General features: G+C 51.7%; 1 protein-coding gene and 1 non-coding gene across 2 annotated transcripts in view; both read right to left on the reverse strand.

Moving 5' to 3' along the window:
• Positions 1–27071, reverse strand: part of NCAN (neurocan) — a 41999-nt gene that overhangs the window by 2923 nt on the left and 12005 nt on the right. The window contains exons 4-14 of the mRNA XM_033197527.1: positions 26629–26803; positions 26391–26518; positions 25557–25850; positions 23765–24352; positions 22202–23557; positions 15439–15555; positions 14250–14363; positions 11065–11223; positions 8795–8877; positions 3834–3978; positions 415–597 (exon numbers count right to left, since the gene is read on the reverse strand). Coding sequence (XP_033053418.1) covers positions 415–597; positions 3834–3978; positions 8795–8877; positions 11065–11223; positions 14250–14363; positions 15439–15555; positions 22202–23557; positions 23765–24352; positions 25557–25850; positions 26391–26518; positions 26629–26803 — 3342 coding nt within the window. The remainder of the gene's footprint in view (positions 1–414; positions 598–3833; positions 3979–8794; positions 8878–11064; positions 11224–14249; positions 14364–15438; positions 15556–22201; positions 23558–23764; positions 24353–25556; positions 25851–26390; positions 26519–26628; positions 26804–27071) is intronic.
• LOC117076979 lies at positions 16375–16482 on the reverse strand. Its single transcript, XR_004434586.1, has one exon. It is a non-coding gene; the product is annotated as a U6 spliceosomal RNA (small nuclear RNA).

Consider the following 27071-nt stretch of genomic DNA (forward strand, 5'->3'; position numbering starts at 1 on the left):
AGGAGTTCGAGACCAGCCTGGCCAACATAGCGAAACCCTGTCTCTACTAAAAATACGAAAATTGGATGGGCATGGCAGTGAACACCTGTGATCCCAGCTACTCAGGAGGCTGAAACACAAGGATCGCTTGAACCCGGGAGGTTTCAGTGAGCTGAGATTGTGCCATTGCACTCCAGCCTGGGCAACAGAGCAAGACTCCATCTCAAACACACACATGCACACACACACATACACACACACACACACACACAAATGAAGGAAACATCAGACAGGCTGGTAAGTTCTCACTTATCTGCAAGGCTGTATTATCAGGCAGACATTAAGCCAGATCAATGTGTGGAGTAATAGGATGTCTTAACTGGAAACTAGAAATACCAAAAACCTATGCTGAGGTCTCTGGGAGAAGCTACTTACGTTTGGTGCAGACAATTTGGGGCCTGTCCCACTTGCCATTGCTCCGGCATCGAATGGTGGCCACATGGTGCTGGGCAAATCCTTCATTGCACTGGTACCTTACAGTGGCATGGACATTGTACTTGGCCTTGCGGGTACCGATGAGTGAGGCATTCTCCACTGCTGGAGGGGGACCACAGAGCACTGGGACAGAGGAATCTCCGGTGAGAGAGGTGCTCACATCTGGGCTAAGTTGTTGTATGAGACAGAGTTTTGTTCTGTCACCTAGGCCGGAGTGCAGTGACGCACTCTTGCCTCACTGCAACCTCCGCCTCTCTGATTCAAGCAATTCTCCTGCCTCAGCCTTCCAAGTAGCTGGGATTACGGGCACTGGCCTGTAATCCACACCTGGCTAATTTTTGTATATATTTTTTCTTGTTTTCAGATAGTGTCTCACTCTGTCTCCCAGACTGGAGTGCAGTGGCGTGATCTCGGCTCACTGCAATCCCTGCCTCCCATACTCAAGTGATTCTCCTGCCTCAACCTCCCGAGGAGCTGGGATTACAGACATGCACCACCATGCCTGGTTAATTTTTGTATTTTTAGTAGATACTCGGTTTCATCATGTTGGCCAGGCTGGTCTTGAACTCCTGACCTCAGATGATCTGCCCAGCTTGGCCTCCCAAAGTGCTGGGATAACAGGCGTGAGGCACTGTGCCTGGTTCTTGTTGTTTTTAAAAGAGGGTCTTCCTCTGTCGCCCAGGCTGGAGTGCAGTGGCACAATCACAGCTCACTGCAGCCTCAACCCCCCAGGCTCAAGGGATCCTCCCAACTCAGCCTCTCAAGTAGTTGAGACTACAGGTGCGCACCACCAAGCCTAGTTAATTTTTTGATTTTTTGTAAAGATGGGGTCCTACTATGTTGCCCAGGCTGGTTTTGAACACATGGGCTCAAGCAATCCTCCCTCCTCGGCCTCCCAAAGTGCTGGGATGACAGGCATGAGCCACCATGCCTGGTAGCCGTAAACTTGTTTTGAGTTTTATTGGAAATTATACCCGGCTCAGCACGTCAACAGGTCTTTGCCCAGTTCTGATCTCATAGGACTGGAAGTGACTGTGTCTGTCTATCTCCTCTACCCAAATCAGCAGCTCCTTAGGGACAGCAACCTCCTGGCACACCTCACTGTCTAATTCTTAGATAGTGCACAATGGGAGTGAAGGAGACAGAAGGCAAGAATGATTATCTGAGCAAATAAAAGGCTGGGTGCGGCTCACACCTGTAATGCCAGCACTTTGGGAGGCTGAGGCGGAAGGATTGCTTCAGTCTGGGAGTTTGAGACCAGCCTGGGCAACACAGCAAGACCCTGTCTCTACAAAAAAATCTAAAAATAAGGTCTGGGAGCGGTGGCTCACACTTGTAATCCCAGCACTTTGGAAGGCTGAGGTGGGCGGATCACAAGGTCAGGAGATCGAGACCATCCTGGCTAATACGGTGAAACCCCAAAATACAAAAAATTAGCCAGGCGTAGTGGCGGGTGCCTGTAGTCTCAACTGCTGGGAGGCTAAGGCAGGAGAATGGCATGAACCTGGGAGGCGGAGCTTGTAGTGAGCCAAGATCGCGCCACTGCACTCCAGCCTGGGTGACAGAGCAAGACTCCGTCTCATAAATAAATAAATAAATAATAAATAAGCCAGGCATGGTGGTGTGCACTCATAGTCCCAGCTACTGGTAAGACTGAGGTAGGAGGATTACTTGAGCCCTGGAGTTCAAGTGATCTGCAGTGAGCCGTGATAATGCCACTGTACTCCAGCCTGGGCAACATCGCAAGACCCTGTTACAAAACTAAATACATGAATAAATGGGGAGGGGGGAGGATGTGAAAACTGACAAAGAAATGGAAGCAAACACGGACAAAAGTATAAGAGAAAGGTAGACATACAAATGTATACAAATGATTTCTTTCATATATAAAGATCTCTTAAAAATCAGCAAGATAATCAAGTCAGTTCATAGGGAAAGAAATACATGCCAACAGCCTGTCAACATATAAACAGCTGGTTAGGCCAGGCATGGTGGCTCACACCTGTAACCCCAGAACTTTGGGAGGCTGAGGCGGGCAGACTACTTAAGGTCAGAAGTTTGAGATCAGCTCGGTCAACATGGTGAAACCCCATCTCCACTAAAAATTAAAAGAAAAAATTAGCCAGGTATGGTGTGTGTCCGTAATCCCAGCTACTCGGGAGCCTGAGGCAGGAGAATCGCTTGAACCTGGGAGGCGGAGGTTGCAGTGAGCTGAGACTGTAACACTGCACTCCAGCTTGGATGACAGAGTGAGACTCCACCACAAACAAACAAAAAACAATTGGTTATTCTCATCCTTAAAGGCATGCAAACTAAGATAACAATGAGATACTATTTTTCCTCACTTAGATGAACAAAGAAAAAAGTTTGAGAATGTGCAGAGTTGGCAAGGGTGGGAGGAAACAAGCACTCTCACACGCTGATGGAAAGTGAGAACTGGCTGGGCTGACATTTACCAACTTCAAAAGATGAAAGCCAGGTGTGGTGGCTCACGCTTGTAATCCCTGCCCTTTGGGAGGCCGAGGTGGGTGGATCACCTGAGGTCAGGAGTTCGAGACCACCCTGCCCAACATGGCAAAACCCCCGTCTCTACTAATAATATAAAAATCAGCTGGGCATGGTGGCATACACCTGTAATACCAGCTTCTTGGGAGGCTGAGGCAGGAGAATCACTTGAACCTGGGAGGTGGAGGTTGAAGTGAGCCAAGATCACGCCACTGCACTCTAGCCTGGGCAACAAGAGTAAAACTGTCTCCAAAAACGTAAATAAATAAATAAAAATAAAATAAGAATACATTTAAAAATATATATATAATGCTATCCACCTCGGCCTCCCAAAGTGTTGGGATTATAGGTGTTAGCCACCCCGCATGGCCTATTTCCAGAACTTTTTCATCACGACACACCAAAATTCTGTATCCATTGAGCACTAGTGACTCCCTCTTCTCCCGACCCCTATGCCCTGGCAAACACTAATCTACTTCCTCTATCTAAATTTGCCTACTCTGAATGCTTCAAGAAAAAAAAAAAAATGAATCAAGCCTGGGCACAATGGCTTATGGATATGATCTCAGCACTTTGAGAGGCTGAGGCAGGCAGATTACTTGAGCCCAGGAGTTTAAGACCAGCCTGGGCAACATGGCAAAACCCCATCTCTACAAAAAAATACAAAAATTATCTGGGCATGTTGGTGCATGCCTATAGTCCCAGCTATACGGGAGGCTGAGGCAGGAGGATTGCTTGAGCCCAGGAGGTGGAGGCTGTGATGAGCCATGATTATGCCACTGCATTCCAGCCTGGGCAACAGAACCAGTGAGCAAAAGTAACAGAGAGGAAAAGGAGCAGGGGGCACCGCATACCTGTGCCCTTCTTGCAGACATAGGGTAGATTGTAGTTGCAGGGGACATCGTTCCAGCGCCCGCTTTCATGCGCCACCATCACCACACAGTCCTCGCCACCCGCAAAGAAATTGTCCGGCTGGTTCTCTCGCCAGTTCTCGAATTGCTGCAGGAATAGGGGGCAGGGAGTTGTTCAGGGGACCTCTGTTCCAGCCCAGGTTCTGGCACTTCCTGCTGTGGGACTCCCCTGGCCAGACCCCTCAAACTCACAGGGATTCAGTGTTCCCATCTCTACAATGGCCACTGTCCTGCCCATACTGAGGGGGGCCACCACTGTCATCCAAGCCACCATTCCTGTGGCTCGGAAGCTGCATCATCCCCCTCCCTGGTCCTCCTGCCTCCCTGGGTGCCTGGCCGCACCCAGTTCATTTTCAACACGAATCAGTGTTAGATAAATGGTGGGCCAAGGCCGGGCCTGGTGGCTCACGCCTGTAATCCCAGCACTTTGGGAGGCCATGGTGGGCAGATCACCTGAGGTCAGGAGTTCTAGACCTGCCTGGTCAATATGGTGAAACACTGTCGCCACTAAAAATAAAAAAAAAATTAGCCAGGTGTGGTGATGTGCACCTGTAATCCCAGCAGGACAATTTCTTGAACCCGAGAGGCAGAGATTGCAGTGAGCCAAGATTGCGCTATGGCACACCAGCCTGGGCGACAAGACCGAGACTGCGTCTCAAAAAAAAAAAAAAGATAGAAAAGATAAATGATGGGACAAATGGTGATCTCAGTCCGAAGTCCAGGAGGACTTCCCTAAGGAGGCAATGTGAGAGTTAAAGAATCAAAGACGGGGCCGGGCGCGGTGGCTCAAGCCTGTAATCCCAGCACTTTGGGAGGCCGAGACGGGCGGATCACGAGGTCAGGAGATCGAGACCATCTGGCTAACACGGTGAAACCCCGTCTCTACTAAAAATATACAAAAATTAGCCGGGCGAGATGGCGGGCGCCTGTAGTCCCGCTACTCGGGAGGCTGAGGCGAGAGAATGGCGTAAAAAACCCGGGAGGCGGAGCTTGCAGTGAGCTGAGATCCGGCCACTGCACTCCAGCCTGGGCGACAGAGCGAGACTCCGTCTCAAAAAAAAAAAAAAAAAAAAAAAAAAAAAAAAAAAAAAAAAAAAAAGAATCAAAGACGGTAAGGATTCAAGGCCGGGCACGGTGGCTCACGTCTGTAATCCCAGCACTTTGAGAGGCCAAGGGGGGCAGATCACTTGAGGTCAGGAGTTCAGGACCACCTTGGACAACAAGGTGAAACCCTGTATCTAATAAAAATACAAAAATTAGTCAGGCATAATGGTGCACGCCTGTAGTCCCAAGCTACTCAGGAGGCTGAAGCAGGAGAATCGCTTGCGCCTGGGAGGCAGAGGTTGCAGTGAGCTGGGTTGCACCACTGAACTCCAGCCTGGATGACAGAGTGAGACTCTGTCTCAAAAAAAAAGAAAAGTAGTAAGGGTTCGGACAGGGAACAGCATTCCTAGCAAAGGGAACCACCAGTGTGAAGGCTCAGAGGCAGGACTGAACTTGAACTTGTTCTGCTTGAGGAACAGACAAAGCCTAGTGAGGCTGGAGCTGTGTGATGGGGCTGGGATATGCTCAGAGAGTGGAGAGGGACCAGATCTTGCATTAGAGGAAAGGAGGTGAATTTTTAGAAATTGTGGCAAAATATATATAGCACAAAATTCCTAAAAAACCTTTTTTGTTTTGTTTTGTTTTGTTTTGAGACAGAGCCCAGGCGGGAGTGCAGTGGTGCGATCTTGCTCACTGCTACCTCCACCTGCCGGGTCCTGGTTCAAGTAATTCTCCTGCCTCAGCCTCCTGAGTAGCTGGGATTACAGGCACGCGCCACCATGCCCAACTAATTTTTGTATTTTTAGTAGAGACGGGGTTTCACCATGTTGGCCAGGCTGGTCTTGAACTCCTGACCTCGCAATCCACCCACCTCCCAAACTGCCGAAATTACAGGCTTGAGCCACCGCACCCAGCCAATTTTAACCATTTTTACGTGTGCAGTTTATTTTTATTTTTATTTTTTTGAGACAGAGTCTGTATTACTCAGGCTGGAGTGCAGTGGTGCGACCTTGGCTCACTGCAATTTCTGCCTCCCAGGTTCAAGAGGCGGTGTGCAGTTTAATACATTAATTACATTCACAATGTTGCATAACCATCACCATTATTTCCAGAACTTTTTTTTTGAGATGGAGTCTCTCTCTGTCGCCCAGGCTGGAGTGCAGTGGTGTGATCTTGGCTCACTGCAACCTCCAGTTTCCGGGTTCAAGCAATTCTCCTGCCCCAGCCTCTGAGTAGCTGGGATTACATGTGCGCTCCACCACGCCCAGCTAATTTTTGTATTTTTAGTAGACACAGGGTTTCACCTGACCAATAGGTCAGGCTGGTCTTGAACTCCTGACCTTGTGATCCACCTACCTCGGCCTCCCAAAGTGTTGGGATTACAGGCGTGAGCCACCCCGCGTGGCCTATTTCCAGAACTTTTTCATCACGACACAACAAAATTCTGTCCCCATTGAGCACTAGTGACTACCCCTTCTCCTGACCCCTAGCCCCTGGCAAACACTAATCTACTTCCTGTCTCTAAATTTGCCTACTCTGAATGCTTCATGAAAAAAAAAAAAAAAATCATAGAACAGCTGGTCTTTTATGCTTGGCTCATTCCATGTTTTGTTTATTATTTTATTTTATTTTATTTTGGAGCCCGAGTCTCGCTCTGTCTCAATTTTTGAATTTTTTGTAGAGATGGAGTTTCGCCATGTAGCCCAGGCTGGTCTCGAACTCCCAACTTTAGGTGATCCACTCGCCTTGGCCTCCCAAAGTGCTGGGATTACAGGCATGAGCCACCCACCGCACCCAGCCTGTTTTGTTTTGTTTTGTTTGAGACAGCATCTTGCTCTGTCACCCAGGCTGGAGTTCAGTGGTGTAATCTTAGCTCTGGAGCCTCGAACTCCTGGGCTCCAGCGATCCTCCTACTTTGGCCTCCCCAAAGTGCTAGGACTACAGGTGTGAGCCACCACACCCAGCCTCTTTTTCTTTCTTAGTATAACATTTTTTTGTTTTGTTTTGTTTTGTTTTTTAGAGATGGAGTCCTGCTCTGTTGCCCAGGCTGGAGTGCAGTGATGTGATCTCGTCTCACTGCAACCTCTGCCTCCCGGGTTCAAGTGATTCTCCTGCCTCAGACTCCCAAGTAGCTGGGATTACAGGTGGGCGCCACCATGCCCAGCTAATTTTTGTATTTTTAGTAGAGATGGGGTTTTACCACGTTGGCCAGGCTGTTCTGGAACTCCTGACCTCAAGTGATCCGCCTGCCTCAGCCTTCCAAAGTGCTGGGATTACAGGCGTGAGCCACTGTGCCCGGCCTGTTTGTATAAATTTAAAGGGTACAAGCGCAATTTTATTACACGCATATGCATATAATAAAATATATATTGTCTACTGGCAAAGTCTTGGCTTTTAGTGTATCCATGACCCGAATAATGTACATTTTTGTACCAGTTTGAATCTCTGTTTTCAATTCTTCTGAGTATGTATCTAGGAGTAGAATTGCTGGGTCATATGGTAACTCTTATGTTTAACTTTTTATTTTTATTTTTATATTTTTAGAGACGGGGGTCTCACTGTGTTGCCCAGGCTGGATTCCAATTCCTAGGCTTAAGTGATCATCCCGCCTCAGCTTCCCGAGTAGCTGAGACTACAGGCATGTACCACTGTACCCGGTTTCTATGTTTAACTGTGTGAGGAACAGCCAGATTTTTACACAGCGGGAGAAGGGGAATTTTTATCTTGAGAACAATGGAGAGTCTGGAAGGGCTTGAAGCAGGGAGGATGCTGAGCTAATATGTTTTTAGAGACAGGGTCTCGCTCTGTCACCTAGGCTGGAGTGCAGTGATGTGATCACAGGTCACTGCAGCCTTGAACTCCTGGACTCAAGTGATCCTCCTCAGTCTCCCAAAGTGCTTGGGATTACAAGCATGGGCCACCAGCCTGGCCTAGAAATTATATATATATATATATATATAAATTTTTTTTTTTTGTTTTGAGATGGAGTCTTGCTCTGTCGTCCAAGCTGGAGTGCAGTGGTGCGATCTCAGCTCACTGCAAGCTCCGCCTCCCGGGTTCACGCCATTCTCCTGCCTCAGCCTCCCGAGCAGCTGGGACTGCAGGCGCCCGCCACCACGCCTGGCTATTTTTTTGTATTTTGTAGTAGAGATGGGGTTTCACCATGTTAACCAGGATGGTCTCAATCTCCTGACCTCGTGATCTGCCCACCTTGGCCTCCCAAAGTGCTGGGATTACAGGCATAAGCCATCACGCCCGGCCTATATATATATATATTTTTGTTTTTTGAGACAGAATCTCATTCTATCATCACCTAGGCTGAAGTGCAGTGGCGTGATTTCGGCTCACTTCAACCTCCACCCCACAAGTTCAAGCAATTCTCGCACCTCAGCCTCCCGAGTAGCTGGGATTAGAGGCATATGCTGCCACGCCCAGCTAATTTTTATATTTTTAGTAGAGACGGGGTTTCACCATGTTGGCCAGGCTGGTCTCAAGTGATTTGCTCACCTTGGCCTCCCAAAGTGCTGGGATTACAGGCGTGAGCCTCCATGCCCAGCCTAGAAATGAGAATATTTGAGAGACTATGGCTGGGGGACCAGGCAAAGTGAGTAGGGGAGGCGTCAGATCCTAGTCTCAGGTTTGTAACCTCTGCAGCTGGGTGGGCGTGGTCTGTTTACCTGAGCTGGGGAAGTCAGGGGAGAAGGCCTTTACTTGAAGCTCCTTTGCCAACTCCAGCATCTTAGAGCCACTAGAGACCTTTGACACCCAATTGCGACAACTTTGCACAAAAGGGTAAACTGAGGCCAGGTGTCAGGCCTGATGCAGCTCAGCAGCCTAGGCCTGCAGCCCCCGCCACTCACCAGCCCGGTGTTGTCCGTCCATTGGAAATCCCTCTCCACGATCCTGTCGTTCAGGCCGATCCACGTGTTTTCGTGCCCAAAGCCTGCAGGGTCGGGGGTTGTGGGTCTGGGTGTTCACCCATGCCTCTTCCAGCCCAGGGCAGAGGTGCAGGTGAGGTGGGGTAGGGTGTGGGAGGAAATAATTCCTCACCTTCCCCAGCCTGGAGGTGGGCTGGGTGGGGGGAAAGATCTAGAAGGTGGAAATCAAGGGGGAAGAGGAGGGTACAGGGATGGAGGAGGATCCAGAGCCCCTTCCTCACTCAGCCTCTCTATGGGCTGGGGGCCGGGTGAGGTATGTGTGGGAGGGGAAGACCCAGTCCATTCCTCAGCCTGGAGGTGGGCTGGAGGTTGAGGTGGAGAGTGAGGGAGATAGAAGTGAAGTTTACAGAGGTTAAAGAGGACACAGGTGCCCTCCCCCAGTCTCTGTAAGAGCTGGAGAAGGGAAGTGGGGGGAGGGAGAAGGAGAGAGAAGAGGGGGAGGAGGGAGAGGAGAAAGGAGGAGGAGTGAAAGGGAGGAGGGGCAGGAGTAGGAAGAAGGATGGGGAGGAAGGAGGAGGAATGGAAGGGAGGAGGAGCAGGAGGGAGGAGGGGGAGGAATGAGAGGAGGAGGGGGAGGAGAAAGAAGGAGAAAGATCAGTGGAAGAGGGAGGGGGAGGAGTGAGAGGAAGGATGGGGAAGAGAAAGGAGGAGGAAGATGAGTGGAAAGAGGAGGCAGAAGAATGGGAGGGAGGAGGGAGAGAAGAGGAAGGAGAAAGGAGGAGAAAGATGAATGGAAGGAGGAGGGGAGGAGTTGGAGGGAAGAGGGAGAGGAGTGGGAGGGAGGATGGGGAGGAGAAAGGAGGAGGAGTGGAAGGGAAGAGGAAGAGCAAGAGGGAAGGGGGAGGAAAGGGAAGGAGGAAGAGTAGAAGGGAGGAGGCCTGGGGAGGAGCATAAGGGAGGAGGAGACGAATGGGAGGAGGGGGAGGCAGGATAAGGAGGAGAAAGAAGGAAGAAGATGAGTGGAAGGAGGAGGGGAGGGAAGGGGGAGGAGAAGAGAGAGGAGATGAGGAATGGGAGGAGAAGAGGGAGGAGGGTAGGGAGGATGAAGAGGAGAAAGGAGGTGGAAGATGAGTGGAAGGAGGAGGAGGGGGGAGGGAGAAGGGGAGGACTAGGAGGAGGAGAAAGAATGGGAGGAGGAGGGAGGAAGAGGAGTGGAAGGAGGAGGGGAAGAAGTGGGAGGGAAGATGGGGAGGTAGGAGGGAGAGCAAGGAGGAGGAGGGTCAGGGGACAGGCATGAACCCCTCTCCGAGCTTCAGTGTAGGCTGCAGGTGCGTCCTCACCCCACCCTCCGAAAGCAAGGACTCTGGCTACCCTCTTTTAGAGGGGTGAGGCATGGGAAGAACCGGAATTAGGCCTAGGCTATGCCAGGGTTTGTGGCTAGAAGAAGCAGGAATAAACCCAGGCACTGTCACATCTTTGCAGAAATGAGAAGTAGGGGACAGGAGACACCAGTGGGCGCTGGACGGGCAGACAGGTGAGAAGGTGCGAGCCAGTCGCTCAGGAGGGAGTGGCCCGGTGGGATACGTCAAGGAAAAAGAAACAAGTGAACCAGGGAAGGAAGAAACGAAGGAGTCAACGAGGGATGGGATGGCGGCAAACGGAATAAACAGAATAAATGGATGGATGAGCAAAAGGCAGAGGGGTAATGAATAAATCAATAAGTCCCAGATTACATGAATGCAACCCTTGTCTCTCTCCTAGGTCTTTGCAAGGCTCATTCCTTATTTCATCCAACACATCACAGGTACTTCCCCCATTACCCTCCATCTCCTGGCCCTGTTTTGTTATCAGCACACATAGGATCCGTTGAATTACAGTATAGACTTATTCACTTAGATATTTACTTGTTTGTCTATATCCTCCCCAAGAAATGGTCACTCCCTGAGGACAGAGCAAAGTCAGCTTTGATCACTGCTGTGCTGTGTCAGTGTTCTTGGAATGGTGCCTGGCACACAGCAGGTGCTCAGTAAATATTTGGTGAATGAATGAATGAATGAATGAAGTGAATGTATGAATTAACAAGTGAATTGACAGATTTCATGCATTAAGAAGTAGTCAGGGCTTGCGTTAATGAACACAGTTTTGGAAAGGTGACGTCTTGAAAACCAGGGAAGGGTTGCCCTGGCAAAGGGCTACAAGTGCCACCCCTGCCCACCCTCCAGGCAGGTGGCCCCCTCCCCCAGAGCCCCTACTATTAATGAAGCTGTGCTCCTCTGGTGAGTGGACGCTGGTCAGGTGGCCGGAGCGGCGGCGGCAGTCCCTCTCAGCATCTTCCCATGCCCTCCGGTGGGCAAAATAGCGGTAACAGTGGCCCTGGAACTTGTGCCAGCCGCGGTCACAGCCCTCAGTGTCTGGGAGATGGGAGAGGAGCGTGAGGCGGGGCTGGCCTCGGCCCAAGGCCTACCAGCGTGAGCACAGCCAGCCCACCAGAGAGAGGGCCCAATCCAAGGTCACTGCGAGGCAAGATCACCCCTCTCCCCATGCCTGGCCCCTCCTCCTGAGGCTCTGCTCTCCCGACCCTTTCACCTCCCATATTGACTTTTGTTTTTTTTGGACAGGGTCTCACTCTGTTGCCCAGGCTGGAGTGCAATGGCACAATCTCGGCTCACTGCTACCTCCGCCTACCACACTCAAGCAATCCTCCCACCTCAGCCTCCAGAGTAGCTGGGATTACAGGCATGTGCCATCATGTTCAGCTAATTTTTGTATTTTTAATAGAGATGGGGTTTCACCATGTTGGTCAGGTTGATCTCAAACTCCTGGCCTCAAGTGATCTGCCCACCTCAGCCTCCTAAAATGTTGGGATTACAGCCATGAGCCACCACACTGGCCAAATCTTAACGTCTTTTCTTTGTTTCTGGAAGAGATTTAAGTGGGAGATCAGTCCCTGACACCCCCTCTCATTCCAATGCTGAAGTCTCCTTCTCTGATGTCAGGGCTACATCCTTTGTATGGACATGGGAGCTCAGACATTTCTCCACAGAAGACATACAAATGGCCAACAAGCACATGAAAAGATGCTCATTGTCAATGTCAAAACCACCATGAGATACTTCACACCCACTAGGATGGAGATATATATATATATATATTTGAGATGGAGTCTCGCTCTGTCACCCAGGCTGGAGTGCAATGTCTCGATCTTGGCTCACTGCAGGCTCCACCTCCCAGGTTCAAGCAATTCTTCTGCCTCAGCCTCCCGAGTAGCTGGGATTACAGGTGCGTGTCACCACGCCTGGCTAATTTTTGTAATTTTAGTACAGACAGGGTTTCTCCATGTTGGCCAGGATGGTCTTGATCTCCTGACCTCAGATCCGCCCGCCTTGGCCTCCCAAAGTGCTGGGATTACATATAATTTTTTTAAAGGAAAAGTAGGCTGAGGATGGTGGCTCAGGCCTGTAATCTCAGCATTTTGGGAGGTCGAGGCTGGTGGATCACTTGAGGCCAGGAGTTCAAGACCAGCTTAGCCCCATCTCTACTAAAAATTCAAAAAAAAAAAAAAATTGAGTCAGGTGTGGTGGTGGATGCCTATAGTCCCAGATACTGGGGAGGTTGAGGCATGAGAATCACTTGAACCGGGAGGTGGAGGTTGTAGTGAGCTGAGATCACACCACTGCACTCCAGCCTGGGTGACAGAGTGAGACTCTGTCTCAAAAAATAAAAATAAAAATAAATTAAAAAAATAAAAATTAGCCAGGCATGGTGGCACGAACCTGCAGTTCCAGCTACTGGGTAGGCTGAAGCAAGAGGACTGCTTGAGCCTGGGGGTTCAAGATGACAGTGAGCTATGATTGTACCACTGTACTTTCCAGCATGAACACAGCATGAGAAACTGTTTCAAAAAAAAAAAAAGACCAAGCACGGTGGCTCATGTTTGTAATCCCAACACTTTGGGAGGCTGAGGCAGAAGGATCACATGAACCCAGTAGTTTGAGAGCAGCCTGGGCAACATGGCAAAACCCCATCTTTAAAAAAATAAAAAATAAATAAAAATAAATTAAACCTAGAGTTACCATATGACCCAGCAATTCCACTCATCCATCAAAACATGAATAGATAAACAAAATGTGATATAGCCATACAACGGAATATTACTCAGCCATGAAAAGGAATGAAACACTGATTCATGTTACAACACAGATGAACCTTGAAAACATGCCAGGTGAAAGAAGGCAGACACAAAAGACACATATTTTGAGATTCCACTCATATGAAACGTCTAGAACAGGCAAATCCACAGAGACAGAAAGCAGATTAGCGGTTGCCAGGGTCTGGGGAATGGGAATAGGGAGTGACCGCCTAGTGGGCACAGAGTTTCTTTCTGGGGTGCTGAAAAAGTTCTGGAACTAGAGAGAGGTGATGGCTATACAACATTGTGATTGTACAGAATGCCACTGAAATGTACACTTTAAAATGGTTAATTTGGCTGGGCTCAGTGGCTGTAATCCCAGTAGATTGGGAAGCTGATGTGGACAGATTGCTTGAGCTCAGGAGTTCAAGACCAGTCTGGGCAACATGGTGAAACCTTGCCTCTACAAAATATACAAAAATTAGCCATGCATGGTGGCATGTGCCTGTAGTCCCAGCCTACTGGGGAGGCTGAGGTGGGAGGATCACTTGAGCCTGGGAGGTCAAAACTACAATGAGCCAAGATCACACCACTGTACTCCAGCCGGGGTGCCAGGGTGAGACCCTGTCTCAAAAAATAAAATAAATTTAGCAAGGCATGGTGGCTGGCACGTGCCTGTAATCCCAGCTACTCGGGAGGCTGAGGTAGATCGCTTGAACCAGGGAGGGGGAGGTCGCAGTGAGCTGAGATCACGCCACTGCACTCCAGCCTGGTGACAGAATGAGACTCTATCTCAAAAAAATAAAGTAAAATAAAATAAAATAAAATAAAATAGGGCAGGCGCAGGGGCACATGCCTGTAAATCCAGCACTTTGGGAGGCCAAGTGGGTGGATCACCTGAGGTCAGGAGTTCAAGACCAGCCTGGCCAACATGGCAAAACCCCGTCTCTACTAAAAAATACAAAAATTAGCCAGGCATGGTGGCGGGCGTCTGTAATCCCAGCTACTTGGGAGGCTGAGGCAGGGAGAATTGCTTGAATCTGGGAAGTGGGCGTTGCAGTGAGCCAAGACGACATCATTGCACTCCATCCTGGGTGGCAGAGTGAAATTCCATCTCAAAAAAATAATAAAATAAAATAAAATGGTTAATTCTATGTTAGGCACTATTTGTCTAAAACAATAATTTATCTTGTGTCAGGCCCACAGCCATGGAACTGGAGGCAGGGACCTGGAGTATATGGGGAAGCCTATGGCTGGGCACCCAACCCCACTCTTGGAACTGTTTCTGGGGTTGCAACAGAAACTCACCTTTCTCGCAAAGGCTGCCCCCATAGCTGGGGAGGCAAAGGCAGACAAAGCCGTTGACCTCATCGATACAGGTGCCTCCATTCTCACAGGGGCTGCAGAGGCAGTCATCAATGTCTGGCAGAGAGGAGAAGAGACTGAGTCAGAGGTCAGCTTCCCCTTGGTTCTGAGCCCCCGCAGGAAACTAAGCAGAAGATGGGGTCATAGTCCTACCATCCATCCTGGACCTGAGTGCAGCAGTCGCAGTCTGCACAGATGGCCCAGTGACTCTGCAGGCAAGGGGGTAGAACCTCATACAATTAACATAAATTAGCATTAATGAGAGCAGATGCCATTGGGGCAGCTGAGAGCCAGGATGTGCAGACTGTTCTCCCTGACTCTAGAGAAGTGAAGATTATACTCTCAAAAACAGGCTCATAGAAAACTGAAGCTGGAGTCTCTCTTAGGCATTTGCAAAGACTTGCACAGAGTCACAAAGCTGTTTGTGGGTAAAGCTAAATATTCACTGAGTTCTTCTTCTACCGGTCCATGTGTAGACCGTGCTTGAGGCACATACGGCACTGGGCAAGTCACTTTCCCTCCTTGAAACTCAGCTTATTTTTTTGAAAATGGTAATAATAATGGGCTCCTACTCAAGGGTGATTGTGAGTAGGGAAGCAATAGAAGAGCTCAATAAATTATATCATTTATATTTATTGTTATAATTCTGTAATCAGTCTTGTGATTGTGAAGGTTGTGAAGTCAAGATGATGCATAGAGCTCAAGAAATTATGTCACTTATATTTGTTGTTGTAATTTCATAATTGGTAGTATTTCTTGTGTTGGGCTTTGAAGCTAGCACCCAACAGTTCTGGTGGCAGTGCTTATACCTCCCACCCACCCAGGAAAGGGCAAGATCCCCAAAGGGCCTTTGCAGGGAGGAGTCTTGGACATATCATTCCTTTGTCTTTCTCTTCCCACTCTGACTGGTAGTAATGGGAGACAGCACACCAGAGATGACAGCTTAGCTGTTTGATTCTGGATCCACTAACTGGGCTGATTTAGCTGGATGTAAGGACCGGGATTTGGGAATGGAGCATCTGAAACCAGCTTTTTGTGATCTCTGAATTCTGAGGGCATGGCTGCTGGAGTACAACCCAAGGCTCTGGAGTCAAATGAATTCAGATTCAGATCCTGAGTCTGGGGTACTCACCAATCTCACAGTTCTCCCCGGTGAAGCCCTGATCACAGCTACAGCCATACATGGTGCCACTGGCATTACATGTCCCTCCGTGAAGACAAGGGTTGTTCTCACAGGGATCTGAGTGCGCTGCAGGATGGATGGGTAGTAGGGGGAAGAGTCAAACTACAGATCTTTTGCCTTCCTGGAATCAAGACCCCAGGCCCCCAAACTGCTCTAATCAAACCCTCCCTATGGAGTCCTCTTTATAACTTCCCCAACCAGTGGTCACCAACTCCCTCTCATATGCCCCCTGTTACGAGGAGTTTACTCCTTTCAGAAACTGCCCCAAAGCATCTGTGGACTTGCCTGCCTATAGCAAAGTCCTTCCTCAGCCTGAACTGGAATGGGGCTCCCAGAGACCAGGGCTGCCTGAAGGACCTCGCAGAATGTTTCTCCCAGAACACAGGCTTCTGTGTCCTCCCTGACTTAAGCGTCCTTCCCCTCCTTTGGGCACACCCTGCTCATCACTGTGCTTCTCACAAATAGCCTGGGCGACATAGTGAAAAAAAAAAAAAATCCTCATCCTGCCCCAGCCAACACAGATCCTGTCAGGGCAGCATCTGACCATTCCACTGCACAGTGGAATTAAATTTTTAAAAAATTAAATTAAAAAACAAAAAAGAGGCCAGGCACCATGGCTCATGCCTGTAATCCTAGTACTTTGGGAGGCCAAGGCAGGTGGATCACCTGAGGTCAGGAGTTCGAGACCAGCCTGGCCAACATGGTGAAACCCTGTCTCTACTAAAAATACAAAAAATTAGCTGGGCGTGGTGGCAGGAGCCTGTAATCCCAGCTACTCGGGAGGCTGATGCAGGAGAATCCTTTGAACGCCAAAGGCGGAGGTTGCAGTGAGCTGAGATCACGCCACTGCACTCCAGCCTGGGTGACAGAGTGAGACTCCATCTCAAAAAAAAAAAAAAAGAAAGAATGAAATGCTTCATTTTTTGCACAGGGGCCATGCTAATCTTCTCTGTATTGTTCTAATTTTAGCATATGTGCTGCTGAAGCGAGCATTACTTTACTTTTTTTATTAGAACAATCGTTTCTTGTCTGTATCTCTCCCTAGAGCACTGGTGTTCCATATGGCAGCCACATATAGATATTCACGCTTAAATCAATTAAAGTGAAATAAAAGTAAAAACGTCATCCCTCAGTTGTCCTAGCCACTTTTCTTTTTTTTTTTTTTTTTTTTTTTTTGAGACGGAGTCTCGCTCTGTCGCCCAGGCTAGAGTGCAGTGGCCGGATCTCAGCTCACTGCAAGCTCCGCCTCCCGGGTTTACGCCATTCTCCTGCCTCAGCCTCTAGTAGCTGGGACTACAGGCGTCCGCCACCTCGCCCAGCTAGTTTTTTTTTGTTTTCTTAGTAGAGACGGGGTTTCACCGTGTTAGCCAGGATGGTCTCGATCTGCTGACCTCGTGATCCGCCCGTCTCGGCCTCCCAAAGTGCTGGGATTACAGGCTTGAGCCACCGCGCCCGGCCGTCCTAGCCACTTTTCAAGTTAGCGTCGATAGAGAACATTTCCATCCCTGGGAAAGTTCTAGACTGTTGCTCTAGGACATCAGTTTTCAGAGGACAGGGGATTTGGTTTGAACACAGGGTCCGGGACAAAGCAGGCACTCAGTAATTGCTTGCTAAGGGAATGAAGGTGGCAGCTGGCCCTCCTGAGGTAGCTGAGGCCTGTTCCTGGGGTGACCCCATGGATGGCAAAGGGGCTTGTGGATGGCAGGGCCTGTGGCTGGACGATGGCCCTGCACGTGTGTGCACACGCACAGAGCTGCCAGGCGGCAGGACGCATGAGCCCCGCCAGGTGCCCTGCGCTGCTGACACCTGCCCACGGACTGGCGGTGACTCAGTCACTTGCTGGTACTGCATTTATTTTTGGCTTCATTAGCATTTCTTCTGCAAGCGGCGGATGGGTAGGCGCCTGGGTCTCCCCAGCACTGCCCGCCAATCTCTGTCCTGTTGCCGCTGGCTTCATTGTGGACCCCAGGATCCAGAAAAGTATAAGATAGACCCAGCCTCAGCCCAGGTGCAGCTCCAACCCCTGTTTACTTAGTGTTCCTATGTGGTCGCCCTCCCACCTCTCTGAACGCCCCTTCTCTATTTCTTTGGGCATTGAACTTCTTCCCTTCCGATCATCTTTCCAGGGTTGATCCCCACATAGCCCCTCTCTTCTCTCACCACCACCCTAAGATTATTACTATTTTTTTTTTGAGACGGAGTCTTGCTGTGTCCCCCAGGCTGGAGTGCAGTTGCATGATCATAGCTTACTGCAGCCGCAACTTCCCAGGGTCAAGCGGTTCTCCCACCTCAGCACCCCTGAGTAGCTGGGACCACAGGTACGCACCATGCTAATTTTAAAATTTGTTTTGTAGAGACGGGGTCTCACTACGTTGCTGAGGCTGGTCTCCAACTCAGAGCCCTGCCGAGGGCTCAAGTGATCCTCCCGCCTCAGCCTCCCGAAGTGCTGGAATTACAGGCATGAGCCATCACGCCCAGCCTCATGTACTTTTTTATGCCAATGAACTAAGCATTTCACAACCTAGTGACTGAGACAGAAGCCCTGTTTTCCAGCCAGGTGGGGTGGCTCTCGCCTATAATCCCAGCACTTAGGGAGGCTGAGGTGGGCGGGTCACTTGAGTCAGGAGCTCAAGACCAATCTGGTCAACATGGTGAAACCCCATCTCTACTAAAAGTACAAAAATTAGCCAGGGGGCCAGGCGTGGTTGCTCACGCCTGTAATCCCAGCACTTTGGGAGGCGGAGGTGGGCGGATCACAAGATCAGGTGATCGAGACCACGGTGAAATTCCGTCTCTACTAAAAACACCAAAAAAAAATTAGCCGGGCGCGGTGGCGGGCGCCTGTAGTCCCAGCTACTCGGGAGGCTGAGGCAGGAGAATGGCATGAACCCCGGAGGCGGAGCTTGCAGTGAGCCGAGATCTCACCACTGCACTCCAGCCTGGGTGACAGAGCAAGACTCTGTCTCAAATAAATAAATAAATAAATAAAATAACAAAAAATAAAAATACAGAAAATTAGCTGGGCGTGGTGGCAGGCAGGCACCTGTAGTCCCAGCTACTCAGGAAGCTGAGGCAGGAGAATGGCATGAACTGGGGAAGCGGAGCTTGCAGTGAGCCAAGATCGCGCCACTGCACTCCAGCCTGGGTGACACAGTGAGACTCCGTTTCAAAAAAAAAAAAAGAAAGAAAGAAAAAAAATTAGACAGGCATGGTGATGCATGCCTACAATCCCAGCATCCCAGCTACTCAGGAGGCTGAGGCATGAAAATCACTGGAACCTGGGAGGCGGAGGTTGCAGTGACCCCAGATCACTACTGTACTCTAGCCTGGGTGACAGAGCAAGACACTGTCTCAAAAAAAAAAAAAAAAAAGAAGCCCTGTGTTCAGACAACCTGGATCCAAACCCCAGCCTTGACACTCCCTTAGTTACATGGCTGCACAAGGCACTTGACCTCTCTGTCTCCCTATCTGCAAAGTGAGGATCACACTGGAGCTTTTCCCATAAGGACATTAAAAGGATTAACCAAGATAACTCCAGTAAAGTGCTTTGAATAAGCCAAGCACGCTGGCAGTAACCCATAAATGTCAGCCTTTATGGATACAAGCGGCCCTGCCCCTGGGTCGGCCTGCCTCCAGGACATCTAAGAAAAGAAGATCTGCCAGGCACTACGGCTCACATCTGTAATCCCAACACTTTGGGAGGCCAAGGCGAGAGGATTGCTTGAGCCCAGGAGTTTGAGACCAGCCTGGATAACATAGGGAGACCCCATCTCTTCATACACAACCACACACACACACACACACAGAGCTGGGTGTGGTGGTTGCATGCCTGTAGTCCAAGCTACTGGGGAGGCTGATGTGGGAGGATCACTTGAGCCTGGGTGCAGTGAGCTATGGTTGTCCCACTGCACTCCAGCCTGAGCAACAGACCAAGACCCTGTCTGGAAAAAAGAAAAAGAAAAAAAAAAACAAAATAAAATAGATCCCACCCCAACACAGCCCAGAGGTGACAGGCTGGATGATGAAACCTGCATCAGCTATTTCCATCATCATGACACTTTGCCTTCAAAAAAAAGGGGCACCAACTAGGGCAACATGGCAAAACTCTGTCTCTACAAAAAATACAAAAATTGGCCAGGCCTGGTGGTGCACACCTGGTCCCAGCTACTTGGGAGCCTGAGGCAGGAAGATCACCTGAGCCTAGGGAGGTCAAGGCTGCACGGAGCCATGATCCTGCCATTGCACTCAAGCCTAGGTGACAGAGTGAGACCCTTTCAAAAAAAAAGGCGGGGGCAGGGGGTTGCGGTAGTTAAACGCCAATGGTGTTAATAAAAGTGCGCAACTCGACCGGGTGCCATGGCTCAAGCCTGTAATCCCAGCACTTTGGGAGGCCGAGGTGGGTGGATCACCTGAGGTCAGGAGTTTGAGACCAGCCTGGCCAACATGGTGAACGCCCCCCCCCCCGTCTCTATTAAAAATACAAAAATTGGCCGGGCGCGGTGGCTCAAGCCTGTAATCCCAGCACTTTGGGAGGCCGAGACGGGCGGATCACGAGGTCAGGAGATCGAGACCATCCTGGCGAACACTGTGAAACCCCGTCTCTACTAAAAATACAAAAAACTAGCCGGGCGACGTGGCGGGCGCCTGTAGTCCCAGCTACTCGGGAGGCTGAGGCAGGAGAATGGCGTAAACCCGGGAGGCGGAGCTTGCAGTGAGCTGAGATCCGGCCACTGCACTCCAGCCTGGGCGACAGAGCGAGACTCCGCCTCAAAAAAAAAAAAAAAAAAAAAAAAAAAAAAAAAAAAAAAAAAAAATACAAAAATTGGCCGGGCGCGGTGGCTCAAGCCTGTAATCCCAGCACTTTGGGAGGCCGAGACGGGCGGATCACGAGGTCAGGAGATCGAGACCATCCTGGCTAACATGATGAAACCCCGTCTCTACTAAAAATACAAAAAACTAGCTGGGCGAGGTGGCGGGCGCCTGTAGTCCCAGCTACTCGGGAGGCTGAGGCAGGAGAATGGCGTAAACCCGGGAGGCGGAGCTTGCAGTGAGCTGAGATCCGGCCACTGCACCCCAGCCTGGGCGACAGAGCAAGACTCCGTCTCAAAAAAAAAAAAAAAAAAAACAAAATTAGCCAGGCATGGTGGTGGGAGCCTGTAATACCATCTAATCAGAAGGCTGAGGCAGGAGAATCACTTGAACCTGGGAGGTGGAGGTTGCAGTGCGCCGAGATCACACCACTGCACTCCAGGCTGGATGACAGAGTGAGACTCGGTCTGAAAAAACAAACAAAAAAAAATTGTGCAACTCAGAAAAAAAGACTTATTAATTAGCTGCTTGTTTTGTTTTGTTAGTTTGATTTGAGGCAGGGTCTCGTGGTGGAGCTATCGTAGCTCACCGCAGCTTGGCTACTTTCTTTTTATTTTTAGTAGAGATGGTATCTTGCTGTGTTGTCCAGCCTGGTCTTAAACTCTTGAGCTCAAGTGATTCTCCCACCTCAGCCTCCCAAAGGGCTAGGATGACAGGCATGAGCCATTGCATGCAGCCACTTTTTCGTTTGTTTCTTTTTAAATTTCATTTGGCCAAAAAACTCAGCTTAATTTGGCAGGACCTAAGAATGGCTGGAATTTGCAGACTGAGCTGAGGCCGACCTGGCCCCAGGGAGAACAGGGCAGCTGATTTCTCTGGACGCTGCTGGCCACAGAGTAGTTAAGACTCAGGCTGACTTGGGCTCCAGTTGAGGTTTGACCACTGATTAGCCAAGTGGAGTTGTACCTGCCTGAGCCTCGGTTTGCTATCTGTAGAATGGGGGTGATCCTCGCCCCTTGTGTGCCTTCCCAGCACCCACTTTCCCTGTGGCTTGAGACCCCTCATGAATCAAATCACTGAATTCCAGCTCCCATTCACATTTGTCCAGGAAACCCTCCCTGCCACGCCTCCTCCCTCTGGCCTCGCCTGGGAGGCGTCTGTGTCTTGCTCTGTCTTCCCCAGACTCGGGGAATCCTGGAAAGCCGGTCCCTGGGCGTCACACCACTGTCCAGCACAAAGCAGATGTACACATGGCTTGTAACTGAACTCATTCCCTAAATCAGACTCTACTCAATGCCTCGCCACTCCCCCATTTTGGTTTTGGTTGTTTTGTTTGAGATGGAGTCTCACTCTGTCACCCGGGCTGGAGTGCAGTGGTGCGATCTGGGCTCACTGCAACCTCCGCCTCCTGGGTTCAAGTGATTCTCACGCCTCAGCTTCCCCAGTAGCTGGGATTACAGGTGTGTGCCACCACACCCGGCTAATTTTTATATTTTTAGTAGAGACAGAGTTTCGCCATGTTGGCGAGGCTAGTCTTGAACTCTTGACCTCAAGTGATCTGCCCATCTCGGCTTCCCAAAGTGCTGGGATTACAGGTGTGAGGCACCGCACCTGGCCACTCACCACTCTCAAATTTTGTTCATTGGGATGTATGCTCTGTGTCCAAAATTGTTCAAGTGCTACTTCATCTCCTGGCCTTTGCCAGTACTCGTTCCTCTGCCAGGAATGTCATTTCTGAAATTCAGCTCCACCTGATAGGCTCCTACTTCCAGCGTCATGCCCCACTAGAAAGCTTCCAGATCCTCAGGGACAACCATTCCTCTCTGCTCTGGGCTCCCCCAGCCCCTGCCCCCCAAGCCCTGACCATGGATAGCTGGACAGAGTCCTGGGACTTTGTACTCACCCTCCTCTGCACCCTCATTCGTAGGGGTCCCTGACAGGGCTGGCTCCTCTCCACTTGCCACCTCCTCCCAGAAGCTCTCTACGCCTGGACTCCCTGCCAGGACCTCCAGTTTGAAGTCCTCTATGCCCAGGGTGACAGGCAGCAGGGTGCTGGAGGGGTCCCACGGTACCGTAGGCTCCCCTGAGGAAACTAAGGCAGACTCGCCCACACTGGCTGCAGTCGGTGTCCCAGAAGGAGCAGCCGGTTTCCCCAGGGGGCTGCTCTGATGAGGCGGTGCTGAAGTTCCTGATGTTCCCAGGTTCTCCACCTGATCCTCTGGCTCTGGGTGGGGTTGGGAGCTTGAGGAGGCCAGTGTAGACACGGCTGGAACTCCAACCTTGTCCCCCTGCTCGGTCGCTAGGGATGTCACAATGCTTGTATCAAGGGCTACCTGAGGGCTCAAGGTGGTGCTTTCAGCTTCTTCAAACAACTGGGATCCAGGTTCCCAAATTCCACTAGCATCACTGGGGGCTGGCATGACTGTGGAATCCGTGGGATTCACAGTGGGTCCTTCATCTTTAGCAACCCGAGGCTCCAAACTCAGGGTGACTTTGGGTACTAAGAAGACTCCAGGGCTTCCCGAGGGGGCAGATGGGGAGCTTGCATCCAGCCCTTTGCTGTACACTGAGGGCCAGGGGTCCTGTACCTCATCTACAGTGGCCTGCAAGCCAGAAGTGGGGCTTTCTGCTGTGTCGAAGACCCCAGACTCAGACCCTGAGATGCCCCTGAGGCCCGTTAGCTCAGTGGCAGTCTCAGTGGGGACAAAACCTACAGCCACATTCTTGTTTACAGAAGGCCATGGGCTGGAGCTGGGGTGTTCAGCTTTGTTGACCTGAGCAAGGCTGGTCTCCCCAATTTCTCTGAAGTCTGCCCTGGGGGACTCAGGTGTTGTGGGCATGGCCTCTCCACCCTGTCCTGTCGGGGTCAAAAAGGGAGGCAGGGAATACACCTTGGTCTCTGCAGCAGGGGAAGGTGGAGCCATGGCCATGGCCTCACCATGTCCCTCAACTCTACTGGCCTCTGTGGAGACGGAGGTGGGGTGTGGTAGCATCCACTGTTTGGGACCACGCAGCATGGCCATCATAGGGAGATCTGGGGAGGTGGCCAAGGGGGACGCCTCCCAGGGGGCAGGGCTGGGAGCTGAGACAGTGGCCTCCAAGGGGGACCAAAACAGATCTGGGGTGGCTGGCCTGGCACTGGGGCCCTCGGCTTTCTCTAACTCCGGGACAGTGGCCCTACTGTGGCCTGAGATGCTGGGTGGGACCATGGTCGGGGGCCACAGCCAGGGCTCTGGGGAGCTCTTGCCACCAGCAGAACCTGCAACAACATCAAAGCAGTCATTACAATGATCTCTCAGCAGCCCCTTTGGTTGGACTCCAGGCCCAACGGAGAGGGGGCTTCTGAGGCCAGAGTACCCAGCTGGGATTCAGAGCTTCCTCCCTCATCCTGAGTGTAGCCATGGCTACTTCTCCACCCTCACCTCCAGATCCCCAGGTAGGTCCCACCTCCCCCAGAGCAACTCACCAGCTCCAGGCATATCCACCTCATTGGTCAGATCAGCCCAGGGGCTCCGGCTGTGGCCACTGCCCAACATCTCTGTGACTGCCATGGCCAGTGGAGGCTCCACTTGGTTCCCCACAGCCTCTGAGGTTGGGGCCTGGACGCTGGCCTCCATCCCCTCTTGCAGCCCCGGCTCCGGTTCCTGCTGCTGAAAGTAGCGCCCATTCAACCCTTTGAAGCGCCCCCTCCTCCTAGCCGTAGGGTCAGTTGGGGCCACTTCCGTGTGTGAACTTGCTGTAGTGCCTGCCCCCGTGTCACTAGGGCTGGGGGCCACCGTGCTTAGCCACACTTCCCCAGTGGGCCATGAGGCCAGCATGGGGTCCCCACGGGTAGGGCTGAGTGTCTGTTGAGACTCCTGCTTCTCTGCCAAGATCAGGGGTTCTTCTTCCCCACTGGACACCAGAGGTTCCTGGAAGTCAGGGGTGACCACCTCTTCCTCCTCCAGGGTAGGCTCCAGTTCTCTAACTGGGGGCCCCTCTGCTGACAGAATCTCCCCCTCATCCCCAGAGGATGGGGTCTCTAGGTCTCCATGTTGTGATGTGGGGTGATGAGCTGTGGGAGAAAGCAGAAGAGGTTGTGTTAGGCCCAGGGGTGGCCTGGGAAGTGCTGCTTGAAGTCTACCCACTTTCCAGCATGCTGCAGCACAAACCTCCTGTGCACCTCTGTCTCTCCTAAGTGGTTTTTGAGATTCTCCCAGCCTGAGAGAGGGAAGTATAAAGCTTTCACCTCCACCGTTGAGGCTGGGGACCACCTGAGCCACTGTCAGGGTCAGAGGCAACTGGCTGCAGTGAGGGCTATAAGAATTTGGGCCAGGCGTGGTGGCTCACGTCCGTAATCCCAGCACTTAGGGAGGCCAAGGCGGGTGGATAACTTGAGGTCAGGAGTTCAAGACCAGCCTGGCCAACATGGTGAAACCCCGTCTCTACTAAAAATACAAAAATTAGTTTGGCGTGGTGGCGCATTCCTGTCCCAACTACTTGGGAGGTGGAGGCAGGAGAATCGCTTGAACACGGGAGGCGGAGGTTGCAGTGAGCCAAGATCGCACCACTGCACTCCAGCCTGGGTGACAGAGGGAGCCTCCATCTCAAAAGAAGAAAAAAAAACCCAACAATTTGGCTCATGGGCAAAGCTCAGGCAGCGTCCAACTCTCATGAACTTGGGTCGGCCTGTTGAGGGGTTCAACTCAACCTTGGTGACAGATCCTCTCCTGGTACAGGTGGTGCCCAGTGGGCATGGTATGCCCGTGCCAGGATTGGGGCAGCTTACTTAGAGGACTTGACTCCTTTGGGGTGATGCTTGCAGCTTCCAAAGCTGTCCCCACTGTCCCCCAACAAGGGCAAGTGTCATCCCTGCTCCCACCCCCGGTGTGGAGCCCAGAGGTGGCCAATTGAGGCGTAATCTCTTCCACGGGGGTGTGTATGTGTATGGGCGTGTCTCTAGGTAGAATATGCCCCACCCAAGGGCTTGTCTTTCACGGTTATGGGGCCTCCAGACCTCAGGAGATACAGCCCACCCAGCAAAGATGACACCCCAGCAGAGTAGCCTCCTCTGGAGCCCTGTTCTTTCCCTAGGACCGGGCTCCTAGGGAAAGATTTGTCGTAAGGGGTGTGGCCTTCGCCCGGGAGCGTGGCCCTCACCCAGGGACGTGGCCCTCACCCAGGGACGTGCCTCTCCCTTGGCTTGGCGAGGCTTTCAGGGGCGTGGCCTTCGCCAAAGTGAAAGCCCTGGGGGCGCGGCCACCAGGGGACGCACGCACCTCGGAAGCAGTAGGCGTCGAAGCGCGCGGCGGGCGAAGGGAAGCCAGTCCGGTTAGCGAAGCGGTAGACGGTGCGCACGCCCGGGGCTGGGCCCCCGCAGCGCCGGCGCGGCGTCTGGATCGGGTAGCGCACGCTGCCGTCGGCCAGCCAGCCCGGGTCGCACTGGTCCAGGCCCTCATGCCAGGCCAGGTGCAGCTGTCCCACCGAGGCCAGCGCGGCACCCTGGCGGCGGCACTGTGCACGCGCGCCAGCCAGTGTCAGGCGGCGGGCCGGGCCCACGTAGAAGACTTCTCCTGCGGGAGGGGCGGGTGGAGGTCAGGGGGGCTGGGGAACCCTCCCCTGGAGCCCAGGAAGTGGGTCCAACTCCAAATAGTCCCCACCTGGACGTTAGGGTGGTGTTTAAAAGAGGCAGTGACAACCGCAGCTCTGCGTCCAGCTCCGGGACCATCGTTGTCCTTACCTCTCATGCAGAGCTAAGTCTCTTTTTACAAATGGAGTAACTCAGGCACATAGGCAAGTCGGGCTTCAGGAGAGGGAGGGGCTCGGTGAAGGGGGCTCACAGAGGAGGAAGCAGGTAGGGACAGGGAGGCAGGCAGGGGACAGGAGATCAGAGAGGGAAAGAGGATCAGAGAGAGGAAGGGGGCAAAGGGAGGGAGGGGGACTCAGGGAAGCATGGAAAGCTCAGAAAATGGGTGAGATCATGTCTTGGTTGCAGGTTTAGAGAGGTTTAAGACAGGAGACTTGCATAAGGACCCGGGAGGATGCCAATTGGGGAGAATGATAGAGGCTCAAAGAGAGGCGGAGGGGCCGCGTCCTGCCAGTTCCAGACTTACCCCCCAGCTCCCGGGCAAAGCAATACACATCGTAGAGTTCCTGTGGGTTGCGCCTCCCATAGCTCCGAACCCCTGGAAGGCTGCTACGGTCACCATAGCAACCAGGACGAGACTGAGTGATAGGATACCTGATAACACAAGGGGAGGGTCCCTCTCAGATGTGTACTCCTGGAGCCCCCAAGGAACCTCCTTCCCCATCGGCTAGTCTTCATCTCCCTGCCCTGTGTATCCCCCTCACCGAACAGTGCGGTCAGAGAGCCAGCCAGCATCACAGTTGTCAAAGCCATCCTCGAAGGCAGCCTGTAGATGCCGAGGGGCTGCAATGATGGCTGAGCTGAGATGGCAGGCCTCCTGGGCCTCAGCGAAGGTCAGTGCATAGCGGTCCTGGGCTGCCCGGTAGTGGAACACAACACCTGTGGGGGAACATCCAGGATCGGGGGGCGGTCGACTTATGCTGGAATCTTCAAGAACAGACCTACCTCTTGCAGAATGACTCCCCACCCCTGTCTGATAATAGACCCACACACAGTGTGGGTCGAGGGTGGGAAGCAAGATCCATATGCCCCCATTTTACAGATGAGGAAACTGATAACAATGGCCATAAAGGGTTACAAGTTAGCAAATATTTACAATGTGAAAAGCATTTATGGCCGGGTGTGGTGGCTCACTTCTGTAATCCCA

Source organism: Trachypithecus francoisi, unplaced genomic scaffold (genome assembly GCF_009764315.1).
Source record: "Trachypithecus francoisi isolate TF-2019V2 unplaced genomic scaffold, Tfra_2.0 Lachesis_group5, whole genome shotgun sequence".
Taxonomy (NCBI): domain Eukaryota; kingdom Metazoa; phylum Chordata; class Mammalia; order Primates; family Cercopithecidae; genus Trachypithecus; species Trachypithecus francoisi.